The sequence below is a fragment of the Pituophis catenifer genome, unplaced genomic scaffold, assembly GCF_029215685.1.
Source record: "Pituophis catenifer annectens isolate HBS135680 unplaced genomic scaffold, rPitCat1.0.hap2 SCAF_2, whole genome shotgun sequence".
NCBI lineage: Eukaryota > Metazoa > Chordata > Lepidosauria > Squamata > Colubridae > Pituophis > Pituophis catenifer.
Window position 1 is genome coordinate 284,490,040 of NW_027256882.1, and position 16,200 is coordinate 284,506,239.

General features: G+C 42.8%; 1 protein-coding gene across 1 annotated transcript in view; it reads right to left on the bottom strand.

Moving 5' to 3' along the window:
- MAPK4 (mitogen-activated protein kinase 4) overlaps nucleotides 1-16,200 on the bottom strand; it is a 115,638-nt gene that overhangs the window by 1,466 nt on the left and 97,972 nt on the right. The window contains exons 7-8 of the mRNA XM_070935991.1: nucleotides 6,945-7,106; nucleotides 1,565-1,766 (exon numbers count right to left, since the gene is read on the bottom strand). Of these exons, the coding sequence (XP_070792092.1) occupies nucleotides 1,565-1,766; nucleotides 6,945-7,106 (364 nt within the window). The remainder of the gene's footprint in view (nucleotides 1-1,564; nucleotides 1,767-6,944; nucleotides 7,107-16,200) is intronic.

Sequence of the window (16,200 nt, forward strand, 5' to 3'; positions counted from 1 at the left end):
GAGAACCGGTAGCGGAAATTTTGAGTAGTTCGGAGTACCGATAGTAAAAATTCTGACTGGCCCCGCCCCCATCTATTCTCTGCCTCCCAAGTCCCAGCTGATCAGAAGGAAATGGAGATTTTGCAGTATCCTTCCACTGCCATGCCCACCCAGCCACGCCCACAGAACCGGTAGTAAAAAAATTTGAAACCCACCACTGCTCCCAAGGTCTGTTTTCGGCTGTGACAGCCTCCTGCAACCCTCTGCCAGCAAAAATGGAGTTCAGGAGGGCCACGTACGGCCCTCCCGAGCTCCGTTTTCGCTGACAGAGGCACAGCAGGCCAGTCCTTCGCTGTTTCCAGGGCGGCCCTGCAGGCCAGGTCTGAGCACCCCACAGGCTGGATACGGCCCCCAGGTCTTGAGTTTGACACCCCTGTTGTAGATGTTGGGTAATGAAATGTCTGCAAGAAAACAACTAAGCTCTGAGAGCACCAAGGGGCTCCCATTTCACCCCTGAACTGCAAGTATTTTCCTTTATTGACAAAACAAAATTATACAATGCTACAGGTTATCTTAATACGGTAACTGTCTTTGTTTTGCATCATTTACACTTTTTGCTGGCATTTTGATGGCCCATGGTAGGGGGAGAAGTAACCCAATTTTCAACCTCTTGAAATCTTATTTATTATCTAACTTTGCCATAGATTTGCAAAGGGGCCAATAACATGATTATCTTAATATATTTATTATCGTATTGTATTATATATTATATATTGTCTGTATCTTATGATTTATGTTGATTGCTTTTATTTAGTGTCCTGTGACTATCGCTGAGTGTTGTATCTTATGATTTATGATGATTGTATCATAATTTATCACTTGTTGCTTTTATGTACACTGTGAGCTTATGCACCGAAGACAAATTCCTTGGGTGTCCAATCACACTTGGCCAATAAAGAATTCTATATTCTATGCTATTCTATGCTATTCTATGCTATTCTATGCTATGCCATGCCATTCCCACCTGTTCTACAACATCCTACCTACCTATTATCTACCTACCTACCTGTTAATGACTACTTCAGCTTCAACCGCAACAATACACGAGCACACAATAGATACAAACGTATGGTAAACCACTCCAAACTTGATTGCAGAAAACACGACTTCAGCAACAGAGTGGTCAATGCCTGGAATGCACTACCTGACTCTGTAGTTACATCCCCTAACCCCCATAACTTTAACCTTAGACTGTCTACTGTTGACCTCACCTCATTCCTTACAGGTCTGTAAGGGGTGTGCATAAAAGCACCAACGAGCCTACCGTCCCTGTCCTACTGTCCCCATTTATCCATATCCTTATCCTGTATTCATAATAGCGTTTATTCCCTCCCATCCCATCCCCATCTATTCCATTCCTATTCCCATTCCCATTTTCATCTATTCCATTCCCATCTATTCCATTCCATTCCCATTCCAAAACTTTAAAAGCAAAGAAGAAAGCAAACTAAGTTTGGAATAGAATTCTTTTCTCAGACATTCTGTGTTTCTGCATAATTTTCTTCAACCTAGGGAAGAAACGTACCTGTCCCAGTTGGACATCTGGCTGTGATTAGCTTCCATCAACAAAATGTCATCAATCTCATCCTCAATCCGGAAAGGGTGCTGAGAAACAGGTTCATCCTCAGGACAATAGTACGGCCTCATAAAAGGATGCTGAAGGCCCATCTCTGCTGTCAACCGGTCCATCGGATTGAATGTCAATATCTTTTCCAAAAAGTCAATAGCTGCAAGAGGCAGATATATAATCAAACCCAGAGTACATACCCAGGGGTGGGTTCTACTTACCTTTACTACCGGTTCGCAATGGGGCCCCGCGCACGCGCTCCCTTTGCTCGCTTGCGCTTCTGCTTTCTGATGCTTTCTGATGATGTCGGGGTCGGTGGGTGGAGCCTCCCACCAGTTTTACTACCGCTTCTATAGAACCGGTCCGAACCGGGGGGCAACTCACCACTTTACATACCCCTGGCCCAGTCTTGTAAATTACAAGTCATCCTCAACTTAACAACCACTGTAGCACCCCTATGGTCACATGATCAAAATCCGGGCCCTTGGCAACTGGCACGTTATTTAGATGGTCGCAGTGGCCTGAGGTCATGTGATCGCCATTTGCAAAGTCATGTGATTGCCATTTGCAAAGTCAATGGGGAAGCCAAATTCACTTACCAACCATGTAATTTAATAACTGTGGTGATTCATTCACAACTGTGTTGTGGCCGTCAGTGGCCTGTGCAGCTGGTAGCTGATTCCGACAGTGAGGAGGCTGGTGTGGTGCTGCGCCAACATCCTGTGCAGCTGGCATTTGAGTCAGACAATGAGGAGGCTGGAGAAGATGTGGTGCCAGAGGCGGGGATTCAGCCAGGGCCTTCAGAACCTCCAGAAGTTTCCATGGGTGAAAAGGAAGATGTACGGGTGCGCAGAACTGCCAAAAGGCAGGAATGGCTCCTCAGGAGAAAGTCTCCACAAGAGTAAGGCTTGGGGCTAATTGGCCACTCCCTTAGCCTATTTAAGGAAGGACGATGACTGAGGCAATTTGCAGGGAACAACTTCGTTCACTCTCCTTCGCATCCTGAACTTAGTTCTTTTATCAGTTTCCTGAAAATTGCTTCTGGGCTTTCTGCCAACCATAGTAAGATTACGATTATTTATTCTTTGGATTCTTGTAGGCTGTTAAGAAAGTTAATTAACAGCTTTTGTTTGAAAACGACTGATTTAATTTAGTAAACAAAGGTTTGTACAGACTTTGTGTGTGCTGCATTCTTTGGGGTCCGTAGCTGGGACAGAACAAACTGTGGCAAGAAAGGTCACTGAATGGGATAAAGCTCACTTATCTGTCTTGCTTAGCAACAGAAACTTTGGGCTCAATTAAATCGAGGACATTCTATACATTATCTGCACAATAAACGGAATCCCTCCTGCAATCAGAGAACGGATTAAACTCCAAGTTCAATTGCTAGCACCACTAGGTAGACCAGACCAGGAAATCAACACCACTGGAAGGCTAAAATTACTTTTCTTGAGCTTGGTTATAATAATAAGTTTGAGGGAGCTCCTCCTCCTCCTGTATCTGTCTAGGGCAGGGCTGTCAAACACAAGGCCCGTGGGCTGAATCCAGCCTGAGATGTGGTCGGATCCAGCCCACGGGCCATCCTGGAAAACATAAGGGGTCGGTCCGCACCGCTTCGGCCTGGTCAACCCAATGAGAAAAGGAAACATCGGGCCAGCATGGCTTCGGCCTGGTCTACCTAGTGCAAAGAGGAAACATGCCAGCAGTTTGGGGAGTGGCGTCAAGATGGCCACGCCCACCCTGTCGGCCACACCCAGTAAGTAGTATCAAGCTATTTCAGCCATGATGGCCTCCTGCAGTTCTATGCCAGCAAAAACAGAGCTCAGGGAGGCCATGCACTGCCCGCCTGGGCTCCATTTTCAGCCATGACGGCCTTCTGCAGCCCTCTGCCATCAAAAACAGAGCTCGGGAGGATTAGGCTGAGCTAAACTAACCCTCCTGAGCTTCCTTTTCGCTGGCGGAGGCTCTGTGGGCTGGTCCTTCACTGTTTCCAGGTCAGGCTCGTGGGCCAGATCTAAGCACCCCGTGGGCCAGATCCGGCCCCCAGTCCTTGAGTTTGGCACCCGTGGTCTATGCTGCTTCCAAATGCTATCTGGATGTTGTTGTGATCTAGGCTTCCTGAGTCATTAAAACACACAAGTAGTCCCAAAAACCTCTTTTATTGCAACAGCTGTGAATTACCGTTCCTCTTCATAGCTGAGTCCCAATTAGTTGCAAAAATTCCTTCGGGAGAAGTCCTTTGGGATAATCACCAACCTTTATCTCCCTTGACACGCTGCCAAAGACCTACTTGGCAAAGCCACACGGAGTCCAGAATCAAACAGAGATGCTGACTGGGAACAAAATTAACAACGTTGCTTTCCTGCAAAGGGCCTATGTGCCTTTGCTCTTTTAAGCCTTATGGGAGGGGCCAATCAACTCCAGGCCTTACTCCTGAGTCATCCCTTTTGTTTTAACTGTTCTTGCCTTTTGGCAGCTCTGCGCATGCGCGCACTAGGAACAGACTCCTCCTGTTCCTCTGCCTCTCTGATGTCCAACTCTGGAGGCTCTGGAGTCTGCGCATAACTCTCAGATGGCCCTGGCCCCATCTGTGCCTCCGACACAGAGCCCACGTCCAAGCCTTCCCCAGACTCCAGGACTGGCCCATGTTCCTCCCCAGCCTCCTCACTGTCCGACTCCACTGCCAGCTCCGCAGGGTGGACCACAACATATGTCCTCAACTTCAGCAAACGTATAACTCCTTGTTGCCTTGGCAATGGAATCTGAACATCTCCATTGAGATCCTTTTCCTTACTCTCTGAATCCATTAACTATGGAGTGTCCTTGTTCTTTATTCAAAAGCGGATTTCTAATTAAGTTTAATAGGAAATTTGACTTTTGGACAAGTGACGAATCCTATGTTCTTTTAAAATTAAGAGCTAAGGAAACAAGTATTTGGACACTATGACAGTGAGCTCTGTCCTAAACTTAATTTCCCCAAAAGTAAGTTTTATTGTGTTCAGTGAGGCTTTCTCTCCCATAAGTGTCTTTGGGTTGTTACTAATAGTGCAATTGGGGAGTAAATGGCTCTGAAATTGGAGCTTCATGGTCTCAAGAGAATCTCAGAAGTCCTTAGGCTTCTATTCATTGGCCTTTACTTTTGCATCAGCAGAACACAATTAAGTTAGCATAAATACTTTTAAAACATTAACTTGGAAATGCAGACAGGAGTAGAGTATAAAAGTTCAGATATTTACTGTGGACCTCTTTGTTATTGTTAAAGAACTGATCAAATATCAAAAATAGGCCTTTTTCTGATTATTACCATTTTTTAAGATCGCAGACAAAAATATGTATATTCCAGGTAGTTGTTGTTTTTTTAAAATACTTTTTATAGAATATTGGCTTTCATTTTTTGCAAAATGGAAAAGTTGGCACATATTTAGAACAACTGAAGAATGTTTCATACATTATTTTTTAAAATCTTGGTTGACATTCATTTCACAATGTTTGAGGTAAAATCTTCTCAAGGTGGTTTATAAAATAACCTTCAAAGCAATTTTTTTAAAAAACCCTCCGAAACAAGAGTTTAAGCATCATTAATTAAGCTTAACTTGGAGAATGAAGTATGTGTTTGTGTGCATTTATATACATTCAGGGGTGAAATCCAGCAGGTTCTGACAGGTTCTGGAGAACCGGTAGCGGACATTTTGAGTAGTTCGGAGAACCGGCAAATACCACTTCTGGCTGGCCCCAGAGTTGGGCGGGAATGGAGAATTTGCAATATCTTTCCCCCAGGAGTGGGGAGGGAATGTGGATTTTGCAGTATCCTTCCCATGGAGTGGGGTAGGAATGGAGATTTTGCAGTATCCTATCTCCTGGAGTGGGATGGGAATGGAAATATTGCAGTATCCTTCCCCTGCCACGCCCACCAAGCTACATCACGCCCACCAAGCCACGCCCACAGAACTGGTAGTAAACTAATTTGGATTTCACCACTGCATACATTCGTAGATAAATGTCTATGGAGATTCTCAGTCATTTATTGGTTTGATTTATATGCCACCCTTTTTCGGAGACTCAGGGCAGCTTATAATGCGTTAAGCAATAGCCTTCATACTTTTGTATATACCTGCTCAGTAGGGCTTTCGGGCCCCCCCTAAGCGGTGTTCTTTTTTTATACAAAGTCAGCTTATTGCCCCCACAAACCAGATCCTCATTTTACCTACCTTCGAAAGGATGGAAGGCTGAGTCAACCTTGAGCCTGGTGAGATTTGAATTTGCAATAATTGCAGGCAGATGGTGTTACTTTAACAGTGCTTTAGTCTGCTGCGCCACCAAGGCTCCTTAAGAGAATCTCCATAGACATTTAGCGATGCAGACCTGAAGAAGCTTCTTGGATGAGAAGCGAAATGTCTTCAAAGAAAAACCAGAACGTCTAGTTGCCTCTTGAAAAAAGACCTTTGGAACATACATTCATAGGATTTTCCTTTAAAAGGTGGGTCATATACACTGCTCAAAAAAATAAAGGGAACACAAGCAGAAGACATCCGAGATCTGAATGAATGAAATAGCCTTATTAATTTTTTGTTCATTACATACAGTAGTTTTGTGTTCCCTTTAGTTGTTTGAGCAGTGTATAAACTACTGTATGTAAAGAACAAAGTATTTAATAAGGCTATTTCATTCATTCAGATCTCGGATGTCTTCTGCTTGTATTCCCTTTATTTTTTTGAGCAGTATATTTATGACAGTTGCAATGTCCCAAGGTCATATGATCACCATTTGCGACCTTTGGAGAAGCCAGATTCCCTTAACAACTGTGGCAAAAAAAAAGTCATAAATGGAGGAAAAACTCACTTAACAACTGCCTCCTTAGCAACAGAAATTTGGGGCTCAATTATGGTGGTAAGTTGAGGACTACATGTACTAGCTCTCTATACCACATATATGGTCTGTTGTGTGGATGTTTGGGTGGTTTAGGGATGGGGAATTTGTGGTAGGTGGGAGTGTGTTTGGGGATTGTTATGTGTATTGGACCTGGTCTTTGGGTGTTAAGTGAATTTCGTTGTATGAGAATACTGTATATACACATACAATGACAATAAAGTTATTATTATATGTCCTCTTTTACGTCAATGTTTCCAATGATCTTTCTATCAGAGTTACGGTACGATCAAGTCTACAGCACCAGTTTCATTTCACAGAATAGTTTTCAAAAAACGCTTTGGCTGATTGGTGAAATGAACGTAGATTTATGAAGTCTCACTGAGGGTGCACATGATGTTTATGGACCCCCAAAAAGGCTGTTTAATTACCCCATCCCAGTGACTCCCACCACATCCCAAGGCCACCTTACCTTTGCTGTTGACTTCAGGAAGAAGCTTCCGTAAGGGACGTTTCACTTCCCAGGTGCTATTGATGAAAGTTGGCATCACTTTGAGAAGTTCTTCCTTGTCCTCTTCATGGAAAACAGGGATTGTTTCTAAAATGAGCTGCATCTGCTCCAACTCATGGCTTCCTAAACAAGCAAGACCAAGAGGTAGTTGTCAACTTGCAAAGCTTTAAAGTTGCCATGAGCAGGAGGGAGGGAGAACTGAAGTGAATTCCATACATTCTTCCTGACCGCAATCAGAAAGAGGGTGTTAGGTTTCACAGCCAGCCAAAGTGGTTAATTGGAGAATATGATTTATGACATGGCCAGAGAGGAGGGGAGAGACAGGGTCATAGGGGAATGTAAATCTACGTAGGATCAGTCCTAACTGCATCCGAGTATTGCCGGAATGTTGCTCCTAATAAATGACTGTATTTCCTTTGAAGTTTGGATCATGGCTCATGAATTAATTAGGGCATCTTTCGGAAACTTGACAGAAGTCCTTGGGATATTGCAAGTCTTGAGAACTCGCTCACCTAAACAACTCAACATTTGTTGTGTTATTATACCAAACTTATTTCATATCTGTTTTTGTCCTGGCTCAAATCACTATATGCAACCCATCCTCCTCCCAAAAGAGAGATGCCTCTCTGGTCTTCTTACAATAAAGGGTCCTTCCAGTGGTGGGTTGCCTCCAGTTCGCACTGGTTCTATAGAACCGGTAGTAAAACCGGTGGGAGGCTCCGCCCACTGACCCCAATGTCATCAGAACGCTTCTGCGCATGCGCAGAAGAGCATGTGCGTGCACTCGCTTTACTCACGCATGCGCGCGGCCCCGTTGCAAACCAGTAGTAAAGGTAAGTAGAACCCACCCCTGGGTCCTTCCCACATTATAATCTCCAAATGGAAGTGCATGGAACTGAAAATACATAGCATTGCATGGGGTAATAATGCTGCAATCACATGTTGACAGAACAAAATAACAGAGTTGGAAGGGACCTTGTAGGTCATCTAGTCCAACCCCCTGCTCAAGCAGGAGGCCCTATATCATTTCTGACAGATGGCAGTCCAATCTCTTCTTGAAAGCTTCCAGGGATGAAGCTCCCACAACTTCCAAAGGCAACTTCAGTTCCACGGGTTGATTGTTCTCACTGTCAGAAAATTTCTCCTTATTTCTAGGTTGAATCTCTCCTTGGTCAGTTTCCATGCATTATTCCTTGTCTGGCCTTCAGGTGCTTTGGAAAATAGGCTGACCCCCTCCTCTCTGTGGCAGCCCCTCAAATATTGGAACAGTGCTATCATGTAACCGTTCTTCATATGTTTTAGCCTCCAGTCCCCTAATCATCGTTGTTGCTCTTCTCTACAAGTGTTTAGTCTGAAAGTTTTGAAAAACCACCTTTGGGACAAGTGATATTTCTGACTTAGTGCAGGGGTCTCCAAACTTGGCAATTTTAAGCAGGGGTGCTATCCAGCAGGTTCTTCAGAGAACTGGCAAGAATAGAATAGAATAGAATAGAATAGAATAGAATAGAATAGAATAGAATAGAATAGAATAGAATAGAATAGAATAGAATAGAATAGAATAGAATAGAATAGAATAGGGTGAAATGCTCCCTGTTCGGACCGGATCACCCAATCCAGTAGTGATGGTGGCAGGTGGTTCAGAGAACCGGTAACATAAATCCCTGCCCCCCCCCCATGGTAAGTTGAGTCGCACTATCATCAGAGGCTTTTTTTTTTTACTTTTAAAAGCATTTTTTCTACAACCTCTTCCGACGAAAAAATGCTTTTAAAAGTAAAAAAAAAAAAGCCTCTGATGAGCGCGGCTCAGCTGGGATCCTCAGAGGCTTTTCAAATCATTTTTTTCTGCAACCTCTTGGCCGAAGAGGTGGTAAAAAAAATGCTTTGAAAAGTCTCTGACGATTCCAGCTGAGTTGCCTAATCGTCAGAGAGGCTTTTCAAAGCATTTTTTAAAAAGCCTCTCTGACGATCCCAGCTGAGTTGCCTGATTGCCAGAGGCTTTTCAAAGCATTAGAAAAAATGCTTTGAAAAGTTAAAAAAAAAAAAAAGTTGGCCACGCCCACCCAGTCACATTATCCCCCCACCAAGCCACGCCCACAGAACCGGTAGTAACAAATTTTACATTTCACCCCTGAATAGAATAGAATAGAATAGAATAGAATAGAATAGAATAGAATAGAATAGAATAGAATAGAATAGAATAGAATAGAATTCTTTATTGGCCAAGTGTGATTGGACACACAAGGAATTTGTCTTGGTGCATATGCTCTCAGTGTACATTAAAAGAAAAGATACGTTCATCAAGAATCATAAGGTACAACACTTAATGATAGTCATAGGGTACAAATAAGCAATCAGGAAACAATATCAATATAAATTGTAAGGATACAAGCAACAAAATTACAGTCATACAGTCATAAGTGGGAGGAGATGGGTGGTGGGAACAATGAGAAGATTAATAGTAGTGCAGACTTAGTAAATAGTTTGACAGTGTTGAGGGGATTATTTGTTTAGCAGAGTGATGGCGTTCGGGAAAAAACTGTCCTTGTGTCTAGCTGTTCTGGTGTGCAGTGCTCTATAGCGTCGTTTTGAGGGTAGGAATTGAAACAGTTTATATCCAGGATGCGAGGGGTCTGTAATTATTTTCATAGCCCTCTTTTTGACTCGTGCAGTATACAGGTCCTCAGTGGAAGGCAGGTTGGTAGCAACTGTTTTTTCTGCAGTTCTAATTATCCTCTGATGTCTTTGTCTGTCCTGTTGGGTTGCAGAGCCAAACCAGACAGTTATAGAGGTGCAGATGACAGACTCAATAATTCCTCTGTAGAACTGGATCAGCAGCTCCTTGGGCAGTTTGAGCTTTCTGAGTTGGTGCATAGATAGTCATAGGGAACAAATAAGCAATCAAATCATATTATTTGATTGTGGGGTGGGAAGGGAGATTTTGAACTATCCTTCCCCTGCCACGCCCACCAAGCCATGATCACAGAACGGTAGTAAAAAAATTTTGAATTCCACCACTGATTTTAAGACTCGTAGACTTCAACTCCCAGAATTCCTCAGCCAGCGTGTCTGTATAAGCAAGCAGTGGTGGGATTCAGCCAGTTCGCACCTATTAGGGAGAACCGGTTGTTAAAAGAAATCTTATTTTGTTTTTTTTCCACTTTACAGGGCTAATCCTGTAAGGAAGGCAGGAAGGAAACATTCTGGAGTTGTTTCTAGCCTAATCTTTATTGCCCTGCTTACAGAAACTGCCTCTCTGGTTAACCCTTATTACATTGTAACAACTAAGGCGCTTCGCCCATAACGTGAGTGATGTTGAATTGGCCACGCCCACACAGTCACATGACCACGGAGCCACACCTACCCAGCTGGTCATTAGGGCAGAGAACCAGTTGTTAAATTATTTGAATCCCACCACTGTAAGCAAGCCTTAAAGTTGCCAAGTTTGGAGACCTCTGCACTAATTCAGAAATATCACTTGTTCCAAAAGTGCGTTTTCAAACCTTCAGAACCGAAGAAGCTTCTTGGATGAGGAGCAAAACATCTTCAATGAAAAACAAAGTCCAGTTGCCTTTTGGAAAAGCACTTTTGGGGCAAACCATGCCAGTGAGTGATGACTGAGAATCTCCATTGACAAACCTCACTTGCCTATCTTCACCACTAGAGGGAGAAAGGTAACCACAGATTCTTATGTGCATGCTAAATAATCCCCTCCAAAGGGACAGTATTCTTTGAATCAAACCGGATTCCAGGTAACCAGGGACATATCAGTGCAAAATTTTTGGGCAAAAGTACGAAAAGGATTTGCTATTGCCTTCTGAATTGTTTTTTAAAAAAACATGTGTATGTATGATTAATTATGTATAAGAAAACGTACATTTTATGTTACGGGTATAAGAAATAAAACAAAAAACTTTTCAAAAACAAACAAACAAACAATGAATTGTTTTTAAAAATATCTTTGTTATATCATTTACAACCCCCAGTGGGTCTTTGCAATTTCTGGGATTCTTTCAAACCTAGTTAGCAGCGGTGGTTTTCACATTAAGTTACTACCGGTTCGACGCACGAGCTCATACTTGCTTTTTGCACACGCGTGCCCAGTTTGCGCACATGCCTGCCTTCCATTCATGCCCAGCCTTCTGCGCATGTGCTTTGCTTGCATATCCGCCTTCTGCACATGCGCCCGGCAGGCTCGCTTCGCATGTGCACGCAGACCTGCGCATGCGCAGAAGGTAAAAAACACATTACTTCCTGGTTAAAACCAGGAAATAATGACACCCCGGGCGGGTGGCCGGAGCTTCGCTCCACCATCACTACCGAATCACTGAACCAATGGCCAGGATCATTACTGGACCGGGCAATCCGGTCCGGTCCGATCCAGGAGCATTTCAACCCTGGCGCCCGGCCTCAAAAACATGCCTAAATAGGACGGCATAGAGTCGGGACAGGCCCACCCGCAATTTCCACTACCAGTTCAGGCGAACCGGTCTGAACCGGATGAATACCGCCTCTGCTAGTTAGCCAGTTCACCTTCTAAGACAATATATCTGCTCAAATCTTTTCTTGGTGTCCTCACTGACTAGGAATTTTGATAGATGAATCGCACTGAGATGATACAGTAAATAATTTACTTTTGGGGAAATTCCTGTAACAAACAACGAGAAGCACAATGGGCACGGCAATATTCAAACAACACAGCTTTGCCCAGCTGTGCAGCAAATCCTTGCCTTCACCCAACACTCTCCGTTCAGTTATTGTGTTAACTTCATTTCCTAAATTCAAACCATATACAGGGAGTTCTCCACTTGCAACAGTTCATTTAATGAGCATTCGAAGTTACGCCACTGAAAAAAGTGACTTATGACCATTTTTCACACATATGACCGTTGCAGCATCCCCACGGTCACGTGATTTTCATTTGGATGCTTGACAACTGGTTCATATTTATGACGGTGGCAGTGTCCCAGGGTTATGTGATCATCTTTTGCGACCTTCTGACGAGCAAATTCAACAGGGAAGCCAGAATCACTTAACAACCGTGTTACTAATTTAACAACTGCAGTGACTCGCTTAACAAATGTGGCAAGAGAAGTTGTAAAATGGGGCAAAACTCACTTAACAAATTTCTCACTTAGCAACATAAATTCTAGGTTCAATTTTGGTCGTAAATCAAGGACAACCTGTATCACAGCAACAATGAAGTGAAAGGGATAGAGTATATGCATTTAGGGTGTCGTGCCCCAGCATATAACTCAATATACTGTAGTTGCTCTCTACCCCCATCTAGTGGCCTGAGGGACAAATATGCCCAAACATACGATCTTTATATACTGTTGTTGCCCTCTAGCCCCATCTAGTGGCCGGAGAGACAAATACCAAGTATATTGGTTGAAGCTGACCCAACCCATTTTATCCATCAGCCCACACTCTCAAATCAAGTGCACGCTGAGAAGCCAGACTCCATTTCCTTTAGCATTTGGAGAAGGCAGAAGCACAAAGAAACAGCCTTAGTGGCGCAGCAGACTAAAGTGCTGTTAAGTAGCACCAGCTGCCTGCAATTACTGCAAGTTCAAATCTCACCAGGCTCAAGGTTGATTCAGCCTTCCCTCCTTTCGAGGTAGGTAAAATGAAGACCCGGATTGTGGGGGCAATAAGATGACTTTGTATAAAAAAGAACACCGCTGGGGGGGGGCGAAAGCCCTACTAAGCAGGTATATACAAAAGTATGAAGGCTATTGCTTAACGCATTGTAATGCCCTGAGTCTCTGGAGAAGGGCGGCATATAAATCGAACCAATAAATAAAAGAAGAATCCATCTTAATCTGTGGCACATGGTCATCCAAGGACAAACCCACATGCCACACAGAACATCGCTGGTGAGATTTAAATTGCTTGTATTTATTAATTGTTATGTTCAGCAGTAACTCAATTCTGCCTGTCTTGTATTTGGTTCTTATTATATGTATTCCTATTTTCCCCAGTTTCACCATATCCTGTTCTTTCAATAAAGCATCCAGATCTACGCTTACGGTCTGTTTTATTGGCGGATAGGTGGATTTAGCTGCATGTCAAGTTGCACACAGACTAAACATGCAGTGAGGACAGAACATAGGGCAAAGCAATCTAAAACAAAAAAAAGGGGGGGAAGTTAAAATAAATTTTAACAAGCTATTTTTAACCTGGTTAAGCATGAAGTACGGACATATCCTGAAAGAAAGCATGGACTGAATCAGTTTCAACAACAAGTGAGATAGCAGGAGAGAAATGAAGAAATATACAAGAGGAAAGATTTACCTAAACAAATCTCTTGCATTTTTCTCTACTTCCAGAGCTTCAAGTTTTAAATAGGCTGTACACCGCCCTGAGTCCTTCGGGAGAAGGGCGGTATAGAAATAAAATTATTATTATTATTATTATTATTATTATTATTATTATTATTATTATTATTATTATTATTATTATTATTATTATTCTTCAGAGAAGGTTGTTAGCAACAGATTTCAGAGAAATCAACCATGTAAAGCAAGGGTGTCAAACTCGCAGCCCGTGGCCAAGATGCGTCACACACTGGCCACGCCCATCCCTAGTTTAGCAAAGGGACGATAAGTTGCGATACGTCACAAAACGCCGTGACGATGCAAGTTTGACACCCCTGATATAAAGGAAGATTTTGCAGTTACAAACTTATACTTTTCTTCTTTGGCCAGGGTTTCCTGTTCTTGGCTGCTTTTAAGACATGTGGACTTCAACTCCCAGAATTCCCCATCCAGCTGCTGATTAGGGAATTCTGGGAGTCGAAGTCCATACATCTTAAAGTGCCCAAGAATGAGAAAACCTGATTTTGGCCATTCCCCACTTCTCTCTTTTTACACAGCTGGCACAGTTAAAAAAAAAATACCATGTTTTCCCGAAAATAAGACCCTGTCTTACATTTTTTTGAACCCTGAAATAAGTGCTTGGCCTTATTGCCATGCGCTCAAAAGCCCAATTGGGCTTATTATCAGGAGATGTCTTTATTTTGGGGGAAACAGGGTAGTAGCTGCAACCGTGTGGATAAAATACCTCAGGGTTTTTTTATCGGGTAAAATAACTTGCAAACGAGGTTTCACAGTGAAATCTTGAAGGAAAAATTGCTGGGGTGGAAATGGTATGTGGCAGATAGAAAGTAATATTCTAATATTTGATGCTGGAGTTGGGAAATGAGTATTTCTCCTAACAGAATTTGATACAAAAAAATAGCTTTTCTTTCCAAACTTAGCTATTGGTGCTCAAGGACAAAATGAAGGCAGGAGAGTACCATAACTGCACGTATCAATTAAAGAGCATTTTCTAAAATAAGTAAATTGCCACAAGGGCTATTTGCGCTTCAAAAAGGATCGAAGGAATATTTTTAGCTACCACCAAGATGAGGGTACCATGGATAAGAGAGTTACATAAATATCTTCCCTTGCACAATTTCTGTGCAAACCACTTACAAAAAGGAAGGAAAAAAACCTAGTTGCTATTAGCTCTGGAAAGCAAGATTATATTCTGCTGTAAAGGGCTAAAAAAACGGGGGATTTATTAACAGAAAATAATTACAAGTCATGAGTAAGGACAAAACTATGTCCAGGAAGAAATTTAATTTCATTCCGCATTTCTTATTTCTGAAACCATTAGCTGAAGACATTCAAATTAAACTGGGAGCAAAGCACCCTTAAGAAGATTGTGTATTTGTTTTGTTGCTGTTGAAATCTCATTAGTGTAGTTTAAATTATTAACAATCGCAAATCAGCACAGACTTTCAGCAGCTGAATGAAGGATGCAGCCAGCGTGATCTTAAAATTAGTGTAGCTTCTCACTCCTAAAGGCTGAGTCAGATATTAATAAAAAGTTTTAATTGTGTCAGAGGTGATGATGGGTAGTCTAGTTCAACAAATCTCCCTTATTTCAGTGAAAATGATTTTCTGTGTCATCAAGAATCCGTTTTGTTTTGGTATTATTATGGCTGGTCATATAGCCAGTTATTTAAACTAGATTTGGCATATTTTTATCCACCTATTGAGTTCTTCCTAAGGACCTCGGATAGGCAGATGGTTGATGGTGTGTTAAAAGGTATCGTCGCAGGATGTAAACTGCTCCAAATAGGTCTTTTGCAATTGACTGATGGGGATTTTGTCAATGCCACTACTGTTCAAGTAGTGCTTCAGAAGCTTTAGAACTGCACTCAGGGCCTCTATTACTATTGGTACTATTGTTGCTTTCTTTTGCCACGGTCATTCTAAGACTATTTGCAGATCCTTATATTTTCTGATTTTCTGCAGGTTTTTTTCTCTTACCTTTTGCTGTCACTACGTCTTCTTCCTCTTCCTCGTCTTCTCCTCCTCTTCTCCTCCTCCTCCTGATTTTCTGCAGTTTTTTCTCTTACGTTTTGCTGTCTCTTCTCCTCCTCCTCCTCCTCCTTCTTCTTCTCCTCTTCCACCTCCTCCTGATTTTCTGCATTTTTTCTCTTACGTTTCACTGTCTCTCCTCCTCCTCCTCCTGATTTTCTGCAGTTTTTTCTCTTACGCTTTGCTGTCTCGTGTTCTCCTCCTCCTCCTGATTTTCTGCAGTTTTTTCTCTTACGTTTTGCTGTCTCTTCTTCTCCTCCTCCTCCTTCTTCTTTTCCGCCTCCACCTCCTCCTGATTTTCTGCATTTTTTTCTCTTACGTTTCACTGTCTCTCCTCCTCCTCCTCCTCCTCCTCCTCCTCCTCCTCCTCCTCCTCCTGATTTTCTGCAGTTTTTTCTCTTACGCTTTGCTGTCTCTTGTTCTCCTCCTCCTCCTCCTCCTCCTTCTTCTCCTCCTCCACCTCCTCCTGATTTTCTGCATTTTTTCTCTTACGTTTCACTGTCTCTCCTCCTCCTCCTCCTCCTCCTCCTCCTCCTCCTGATTTTCTGCAGTTTTTTCTCTTACGCTTTGCTGTCTCTTGTTCTCCTCCTCCTCCTCCTTCTTCTCCTCCTCCACCTCCTCCTGATTTTCTGCATTTTTTCTCTTACGTTTCACTGTCTCTCCTCCTCCTCCTCCTCCTGATTTTCTGCAGTTTTTTCTCTTACGCTTTGCTGTCTCTTGTTCTCCTCCTCCTCCTCCTTCTCCTCCTGATTTTCTGCATTTTTTTCTCTTACGTTTCACTGTCTCTCCTCCTCCTCCTCCTCCTCCTCCTCCTCCTCCTCCTCCTGATTTTCTGCAGTTTTTTCTCT